At 36.3% G+C, this 9,932-nt stretch overlaps 1 protein-coding gene and 1 non-coding gene across 3 annotated transcripts; both read left to right on the forward strand.

Moving 5' to 3' along the window:
- The first annotated feature begins 760 nt into the window (after window positions 1–760).
- On the forward strand, window positions 761–7,003 carry rpl21 (ribosomal protein L21). 2 transcript variants are annotated; one of them, XM_039745488.1, is made up of 6 exons: window positions 761–862; window positions 5,313–5,392; window positions 5,511–5,572; window positions 5,940–6,052; window positions 6,449–6,599; window positions 6,875–7,003. In XM_039745488.1, the coding sequence occupies exons 2-6, from the start codon at window positions 5,326–5,328 to the stop codon at window positions 6,962–6,964; spliced, it is 483 nt and encodes a 160-aa protein (XP_039601422.1). In that variant the 5' UTR covers window positions 761–862; window positions 5,313–5,325; the 3' UTR covers window positions 6,965–7,003. The 2 variants fall into 2 exon arrangements, with proteins under 2 accessions (XP_039601422.1, XP_039601423.1); XM_039745489.1 differs by lacking the exon at window positions 761–862 and adding an exon at window positions 2,034–2,149.
- Window positions 6,196–6,329, forward strand: LOC120524738. The gene has a single exon (XR_005632849.1). It is a non-coding gene; the product is annotated as a small nucleolar RNA SNORA27 (small nucleolar RNA).
- Window positions 7,004–9,932: the final 2,929 nt, after the last annotated feature.

Raw genomic sequence — 9,932 nt, forward strand, 5'->3', positions numbered from 1 at the left:
TTTCCAGAAAGACATAAATGAGCTGCCATAAACATCATGACATTACAGCTCCTTTTGTAATAAAAAGAAAACCTGACCATTATTGAATTCACTGAATTTATACTGAATTTCCCCTTGGGATTAATAAAGTATCTATCTATCTATTTGTCTATCCATTACTCAAAAGAACTTCATTTCACATTTATTCATTCCACAATTTTCTGAATGTTTGGAATCAGTAGATAAAATCACTTGCTTCAGGACTCAGTAGTGGGAATTGAACCAGCAACCTTCTCCAATATAGCTAAATCACTCATTAATACATAGTGGAATGAACAGATGGTTTTATAAGTTGGTTTGTAAGGTAATTTTGTCCATTCCTCGGTAGGCATTATTATTTTTAATCTTACATTTTTAGAACGGTACAGTTCGATTACACCAACTTTTACCTCACACTTCACAGGGCCATGAATACGGTCACTAATGAAGGTATATATTTGATCAGTTAAAAGAAAATCCATCGGCTGTACCGAAAAATTCCATGTCAAAACTGAACTTCCGGAAAAATACTGTACCAGAAACTGCTCAACAGACATCTGCGCAGACTATAGGTTTCTATCCAGTCGTGCTACAGAACTGCGCCTTACAGAAACGCACTCGAAGAACCAAGAAAACACTATTTACGCGTCTTTTAAAAAATGAGCATACTAATAAATATATAAAAACAAGAAAGATAATTCAAACAACTGTAAACTTACGGTTGAAAATAGTTTTTATTTTGATTCAGGCATATTTGGAGTCTTCCGGATTACTCTCTAAATGACAACGAGGGGGCCTGAAAACTCTCTTTCCGCCGGACCCGCCATCTTGTGAGGAAGCAGGGGTAAGATGTGCTCTCACATTATTATTGAATAAACATTACGTATTTAGTTTTTATCGTGCTTTCAATACCATTATTTGTCGGGTGAAATGTTGCAGTATAATTCCATTCAACACGATGTCAAAAACGTTTACTGGAGTGTTAATTTGGTCTCATATTAGCTTCAGTGCTGACGTCTTGTTCTGGACAGCATGGCTGCATTTATAGGCCTAGTTTTGAAAGGGTTGAAAGAAAGCGTATACGAGAGTAGTAATGGATATATAAACTACCTTTACCTAGGATTGAATATGTTAAGTTTAAGTTCAGTTGTAGACGTGAATGTTGACAATAGTCACTTAAATGTGCCAGTTTTGGTATGTCGTTTTTGGCTTAATTATTTCTGTTAATGTTGATGCTCAGGTGAAATAGTTATTTGACGTTGAGTTCGAAGTTGAGATGGGATGTTGTTTTTGCACCTTCGACGGCACGACACTGTTAAGTGCCTTTGTGAAAGTCGAACCCATGGAACTTAACTATTCAGAGTCTTTTAAGATTTTAATGCCTTTTGTTTGACACGTGTTAAAGTTTGTATGCAAACCACCGGTGATTCACTGCTAAGAGGCACTGTAGTTTGGATAAGATATCCGATTATTCACTTTTGTTTTATTTGTGCTTAAAACGAGTATTTACCTCGCCCTTCTTACGTTGATTTCCATTGAGCTCTCCTGTTAAGTAATATTTAGTTTAGAAGTTCTTTTCTGGTCGCTTGCAAAGTAGACCACCACTCAAGTTTGGAAGCCCAGAGATTTTCATTTTTTTTAATCGAACTTGGTGTGTGTGTTTTTTTTTTAATCAAGACACTATTAAATTGATTTAAGAAAGACATTACTATTGTTGATAATGGTTATTACTGCTTCATGTTATTCAGTTTTTCATATAACTGCAGGGCCCTATTTTCAGCAGCGTTCTCGTTTAACTCGCATGGCATATCTTTAATAAGTCATTTAAACCCTAATGTGTTATAAGAATAACCTTAGTAATTGCATTAATTATTCCAAAATCTGTACTGTTCACGCGGGTTTGAAAGGTACTGGCATTCCTAAAGGTCAGTTCTGGGTTCATAATTACCAAAGTGAAACGGCCTTTTCAAGAAACGTGTCTGTCTGTTTTGCAGAATGAAGGTTATTCCATGTGACAAATTATGAAGATACCAAAGATTTCATAAAATGATGTCCTAAGAGGGCAAACTGGGTCTTGCCAGTGTACAAAAAGGCAGCCCATGCACATCTGCCTAAGAAGTAATCAGAGTTTGTAAGTTAAGAAACAATTTTACAGGTCCTTAGTGTGTGCCTTTGGGATTCTATATGATACTGTATTCTTTACCTGTCCTCTTCCATCAAATGTTTTGTTTTATTTTGCCCTTTTGAGTCTTATTTTATTTGCTAGTGTTAGATATGTCTCTCTTCTTTGAAACATCCTCTTTTAGGTCAGCATTTTAAAGTCAGTTAATACTTCTAATTTAAGGTGTGTTTAAGGAAGGAGTCAACTGAGTGTGCAAGACATTTAATTTGTTTCTCAATCCACAGACTCTGATGTACTTATCCTCTTGTGCAGTTTTGCATCTGGGCCTTCCCCTTTTTTCCATACTAGTTAAATCCAATTTCACCTCTATTCAGGACAGTCACTTTTAACTGAAATCTTTGCATTCCAGACAATCTGTCACATGAAATAACTTTAATTTTGGTTTAAAAAAAAGTTTCTTAAGAAAGCTGTTTCATTTTGGGATTTTTTTAACACAGAGCAGAAGTTTAAGAATGCTAGTGCCTTGCATCCCAAAAGAACAGAATATTATGTTTTAGTGGTGCTAATAAAATTGCAAAGCCTTCCTTAATAATAAGTTAGCCTATAAAATGTTTTAATATAAGCTATGAAATTTGATCATTGGAACACTGAGGGAATGGCTGCTGGAAATAGAGCTTTGCAGTCATAGAGAGAGGCCACTCGACGAACAACCCTGATTGGGATCCGAGTTCAGCCATGCCAATCCTGTAACCAACCCTCAAGTTTCCCCTGCAAGTTAGAGGACCTGCTTGCAGGGCTGGATGCAGATTAATGTAATACCGAGGACCAGAGCCACCACCCTGCTCACCCTCTGGTCCTCGCAGTCATATGTGAGTAATACTACATCATATGACTGATTTTTAATGTAATAGCTGTTAGCAGCTAGCACCTTGGCCATATTCATAATGAATTTCATGGTATATTGACTTAAAAAGCCTTTGTTTCTATGAAATTTTTTTGCTGTATCCAAACTTCTGACTTGTAAATACTTCCAAGTTGTTCAAACTGGTAGTGATGTTCTTCAATGGAATGATAAATAGTAAAATGGGTTAATATTAAAGTGTAAGCAATACCAAGAGTGAATTTTCCTCAGATACCCATTAGTTTGCTGATTGAAATAACATTTTGTTTTATACCTTGAACTACACTCACCTAAAGGATTATTAGGACCACCTGTTCAATTTCTCATTAATGCAATTATCTAATCAATCAATCACATGGCAGTTGCTTCAATGCATTTAGGGGTGTGGTCCTGGTCAAGACAATCTCCTGAACTCCTAACTGAATGTCAGAATTGGAAAGAAAGGTGATTTAAGCAATTTTGAGCGTGGCAGGTTGTTGGTGCCAGACAGGCCGGTCTGAGTATTTCACAATCTGCTCGGTTACTGGGATTTTCACGCACAACCATTTCTAGGGTTTACAAAGAATGGTGTGAAAAGGGAAAAACATCCAGCATACGGCAGTCCTGTGGGTAAAAATGCCTTGTTGATGCTAGAGGTTAGAGGAGAATGGGCCGACTGATTCAAGCTGATAGAAGAGCAACTTTGACTGAAGTAACCACTCGTTACAACCGAGGTATGCAGCAAAGCATTTGTGAAGCCACAACATGCACAACCTTGAGGCGGATGGGCTACAACAGCAGAAGACCCCACCGGGTACCACTCATCTCCACTACAAATAGGAAAAAGAGGCTACAATTTGCATGAGCTCACCAAAATTGGACAGTTGAAGACTGGAAAAATGTTGCCTGGTCTGATGAGTCTCGATTTCTGTTGAGACATTCAAATGGTAGTCAGAATTTGGCGTAAACAGAATGAGAACATGGATCAATCATGCCTTGTTACCACTGTGCAGGCTGGTGGTGGTGGTGTAATGGTGTGGGGGATGTTTTCTTGGCACACTTTAGGCCCCTTAGTGCCAATTGGGCATCGTTTAAATGCCACGGGCTACCTGAGCATTGTTTCTGACCATGTCAATCCCTTCATGACCACCATGTACCCATCCTCTGATGGCTACTTCCAGCAGGATAATGCACCATGTCACAAAGCTCGAATCATTTCAAATTGGTTTCTTGAACATGACCATGAGTTCACTGTACTAAAATGGCCCCCACAGTCACAAGATCTCAACCCAATAGAGCATCTTTGGGATGTGGTGGAACGGGAGCTTCGTGCCCTGGATGTGCATTACACAAATCTCCAACTGCAAGATGCTATCCTATCAATATGGGCCAACATTTCTAAAGAATGCTTTCAGCACCTTGTTGAATCAATGCCACGTAGAATTAAGGCAGTTCTGAAGGCGAAAGGGGGTCAAACACCGTATTAGTATGGTGTTCCTAATAATCCTTTAGGTGAGTGTACATTCTCAGTATATCAATTTTAACTAAAGCATGTGTTAAGTAATTTTGGTTAAAAATATGTTGCGATTATGAGGCTTTTACTTTATGGGTACACATGTCTTTGTCTCAACTGGATAAATGTATTAAAAGTGTTCATTATTTAAACATATTTTTTCATATAACTATCTCATAATGCTTTACTAGAAGCAAAAGGCAAAAATAAAAGAATCCCTAGTAGTTAGTATACTAAAAGTCAGAGACCGGTTAATATGATGTATGCTTTTGTCAAATGACCAGAGGGGAGAGGAATGATTGAGACAATAAACCTTTAGTGATTTCAAAGCCTAAAGACTACTCATCCCCATCTGGATATTCTGCAATAGTTAAATGAGAAATGTAATTCATTGTTACCTATGTGTAGTATGTCTTTGAATTTTCCATTCTTACAGCTATCTTCGCAATAGTACCCTTAACTTTTTGGCATTAAAAGGTTACACCAAGTACTTTAGCCAGGTGGCATTCTGCATCATTGCAATCTTGAGGTTCCAAAAAGAGAAAACAGACATAATGTTTCTAATTAAGTGGAGGCAATCCCCATGTATAAATATTTAGTCTGGCTGATAGATTTGTTCATTGAAAGCGGTAATTCTTATAGCTGTGAAATCTGGGTTTGGATTTGGAGGTGAGTTGGCAATGTCTGTTTTCAATAACAGGTGCATCTATGAAGAAGAATACATATTTATGAGATGCATTCTGATCACTTATTTTTCCTATATCAATTTTCTTTTCTAGTTAAAACAGTAAAATGACGAACACACGAGGCAAAAGGAGGGGAACAAGGTACATGTTCGCCAGGCCTTTCCGTAAGCATGGTGAGTAATCAAGTTGGAAAAGTTGTATTCTTTGAAAAAGATCAAATTTGCTTATCTTCAACACAAGTATTTTCTGAATTAACTGGAAAACATTGTGAATATTTTCTCTTTTCAAAAGGACCTATTCCATTGTCCACTTACATGCATATCTACAAGAGAGGAGATATTGTTGATATCAAAGTGAGTGCTTAATTTTATAAACCTTGATTCAATTAATACTAATTCGTCTAATATGTTTTGTCAGTCAAATCCACTGATCTCTGTATAGTTTAACTGCAGAACATGTAGTTTGGTTAAAATGTAAATTGCATGTTAAAGTTACTTCCAACTGCTTAAAATCTTTTTCACATTTTAGTGGCAACGAGTTCATTGTGTAAATTTTTGCTTACTAGGTTTTATATCTGTTTCTTTGGAGCCCCCAAGAGCAAATGTTATTGGTTAATATAAAAGTGATGCTATGATCAGTAAACTAAAATATAAATTGAGTGGAGATGAATTTGACTTGTGCCAAAATTATTTTTAATAAAGACTGTTGTGCTGTTTTTAGGGCACAGGAACTGTCCAAAAAGGCATGCCACATAAGTGCTACCATGGCAAGACTGGTAGAATTTACAATGTTACCCAACATGCTGTAGGCATCATTGTCAATAAACAGGTTAAGTAAGTATTTTTCAAGGTATAACACTTCCCCTTTAATTACTGTTTGTGAGTTTCTAAGAACATTTCAAAATATTCATTTGGATTAAGACTGCTTCATTAGGATATCTCTTAAACTACAGCTTGAGATACGACTTATTTGCTCTCCTTCCCCTTTCACTTTGCCAGGTGGACTTTGTGTCCTTTTTGGCCATTCTTTAGGGGTATAAAAAAAATCCTTATAAAAACCCAAGCAAATTTCACTGTATGTTTAGCTTGGTTCCTGTCTGAGGAGACACGGTCTTGTGTTTATAGTTTATTCATTGGTGGAATAACATTTTTATCATATGCAATGGGAGTTTGGTTTAGCTTGGTGTTTTAATCTTTTTTTTTTTTTTCCCCCTCCCCTCCTCACCTCAGAGGCAAGATTCTTGCTAAGAGAATTAATGTGCGTATTGAGCATATCAAGCACTCAAAGAGCAGAGATAGCTTCCTGAAACGTGTGCAGGAAAATGAAAGAATTAAAGCTGAGGCCAAACAGTCCGGCAAGTTTGTGGAGCTGAAGCGCAAGGTTTGTTGACCATTTTTAGAATTACCATTTGTAAATGCAATAACAATAAAGGCATTTATCTGTTAAGTGTTTGAAATTGAGTACATTCACAACCAAAAGTAGTATAATGTAATTGTACTGAACATATGTGAATGGAGTTTTTATAATTTTATATTGAGCTCAGTAAATAAGCTTGTTCAATTTAGAAAGTGACATTCATAATTAGCTAAGTTGTTTACTTTTTGTTTTTTAATGTAAAGCATGTAGTAAGATTAATATATTCCCCTTTTTTCCAGCCTGCTGCTCCAAGAGAGGCTCACTTTGTCAGAACCAAGAAAAATGAACCCCAGCTGTTGGAACCTATTCCATATGAATTCATGGCATAATTGTCCTGAAAATGCAAATAAAGTTCTGTTTTCCAACAATTTGTTGTTCAGTGTTTCTTTAAAGACAAAGTTTGAGTTCTGGTCTAGAGTACAGAAACAATTATTGTGAAGAGGAGATTGTGGATTATTTTTTTTTTTTTATTTGGTCACAAGTGGTGAAGTGCTGTGGTGGTGAAATGATGCAAGGTTAATGTAGCTGAGAAGATATGTACTTTAGTGTAGGTACATGGCAAGAGAATACACTCCATTTTGAAGGATGGCTGAATCCAATAATTTTATGCAAGTTGACATGGGATTTAACTTAGTAAAGTTGACAGAACTGTGGGCTGATGCCATGTGATTTATTAGAAATATTTAAACATGGCTATCTTTTTAATAGCTTTACTTCTATTAAAGCTTGGCTGAGCAATACAAATGTTTCTTGCAAAATGGAAATATCTGAACTAGATGTCACATACACAAGAACATTATAATAAGTTATCACTGTACAAACTGCAGTAGTTGTCTATATCGAAAAAATTAAGTTAGACATTGCTTTACAATTTTCAAAATGCCTGCTTGACACTATTTTTCTCTACAGAGTAGCCTTTTTAGTCATAGATTTGTTAATTTTGAAAACATCTAAAATTTTACCCCGATTAGTCATTTTAGCATTTTTGTCGTTCCAGGTATAATGTGTTTTTTGCTTATCGGCTGTTTTGTAGAAGAAGTTAAGACTTTAATGTCTTGCTTACCCCCATTTTTATATCCAGTTTTGTTAGGGATTCTTTGGTGTGTAAATGAAGCCATTTCAATTTGGAAATCCTTGTCTGTTGCATTTTCTAATTCACTATATTGCATCACTTTAATTAGCTTGGTTCCCATTGTAAGGTTCTTGATTGATATGAAGGTTTTTAACAATGCACAGTAAGATTTCAAATATGCTTTCAATACATGAACCCTCTTAAAACAGGCTTTGCTGTGTCCTCTTCAACATTTATATAGCACATTTTCATACAGTGTAGCTCAAAGTGAACTTTGCATGATGAAGAAAGAGAAAATAGACAAAAATAAGAATTTATATTGGGGAACACTAACGGAGTAAAAGTAAGGTCTGATGGCCAGGGAGGACAGAAAAAACAACTCAGACGGCTGGAGGGAAAAACAATTTGCAGGGGTTCCAAGCTACGAGACCGCCCAGCCCTCTCTAGGCATTCTACCTAACACAAATGACCTCAATCCGTTCTCATTGTATTCAGGGTTCTCATGGAAGAATTTGATGATGACAGTCATGTGGACTTCTGGCCTTTAATCCATTAATGTAGGGACATCACGGTGCTTTGATTAGGTGGTGGTGCAGATCGCCACCACAGAAAACTGGAAAAACAGAAGAGAAAGTAAGGGTAAATATGGATTTTGGAGCCTCCATGAATAATTAATTGAATATACAGAGCATCAGAATTAAACCAAGGTCAAGCTATGAGAAATCCATGTTAAAGTAATGTGTTTTCAGCAGGTTTTTTTTATTTTTTTAAAGTGCTCCACTGTATTAGCCTGGCAATTTCCTATTGGTAGGCTATTCCAGATTTGAGTTGGATAACAGCGGATGGCTGCCTCTTCACTTTTTAATTTTAGCTCTTGGAATCCTAAGTAGACACTCATTTTGAAGATCTAAGGTTACGATTTGGAGTGTAACACATTTCAAAATATAAGGTGGTGCGAGATTATTTTAAAGTCAATTCTAAATGACATGGGTAACTAGTGTAGTGACATCAAAACTGGGGTGATGTGCTCGGATTTTCTTTTCCAAGTATAGTACATTCTTATCCTGAAGTAACAATTTCAAATCAGGCTTTCAAAATATCAAATTGAAATTCATAGCTTGCTTCCTTAAAATTATTTTGTCATGTCACATGAAAGGGCATTTTATGCTGATAGTGCAGTTTTGAGTTTCTGGAACTTTTGGCATTCTTCCATTAGTCTATAATATTTACCTTAGGGTATATATTCAGTCAATCCCACCAGCAGCTGTTGCAGGCTAGGAACATGGAAGTTGATGGCATTTTGGGATATGTCTCTGGATTACACCTGTGTATAGAGTTAAGATTCTTCTTCCATCCTCCCATCATACCTTTCAACTTTGTGAATGTCTGCCATCTGTTTAGAATGCACCCACAGCTCCAAATGAAACTTCAAAGTGCAATTAAGTGGGTGCACAGTTCATTCTGTCCCTGTGTTATGTTGTCTTTACTGCAAATAAATGCATGTGCCTTTAAGGAGATAATAAACCTGCATGCTTAAGATAGTATTCTACCACACTAAAACTTGGAAAAATTTGAGGACTGATTTTTTTATCGAGGTAAAAAAAACAATGTATTCCAAAACTTGTTAAAATGGTAGCAAAATTTTGGCACAGCGAAGCATAATGTTAAATAAAAAAATTAATTCAGTATGTGATATGAATTACTTCTGACTGCAAGTGTTTATGTAAAATACCTCTGATGCCTTTCTTACCTTACAGTAGGCATTTTTTTAAGCCGCTGTACTTGCAAGGCAGCTTTTGAAGCAAGCTACGGTAATATTACTGTCAGTTTTGTCATCATTCTCTCCACCACGGCAGCTTCTAAGGGTAAGTGATGTTAGTGGCTTAGCACAACACAGAATAGAAAATTGTATTGGCCATCACAGAGTTATTATAGATCATATAAAAGATGTCATTACTCTTATTAAAAAATTAGATGTAAAGTGTTTCCTAAGCCTATCCTTGGTGTTCCTCTTTGTTACAAGACCTGTGCCAGCCTGTCATTGATGTGGATCACCAATGCATCTGTAGTAGTGTACAACCTACACATCCATTCCTTAAATTGTAACTGGGCATAGAGTTTTGGGTGTGGTAAAAGTTGATAGCCAGTTTGTTAATTTTTCTGAACGGATTTGTAGATGTAATTGACAAAGCAATTTTAACCATTGATTATTAAATATGTGTGTT

Source organism: Polypterus senegalus, chromosome 2 (genome assembly GCF_016835505.1).
Source record: "Polypterus senegalus isolate Bchr_013 chromosome 2, ASM1683550v1, whole genome shotgun sequence".
Taxonomy (NCBI): Eukaryota; Metazoa; Chordata; class Cladistia; order Polypteriformes; family Polypteridae; genus Polypterus; species Polypterus senegalus.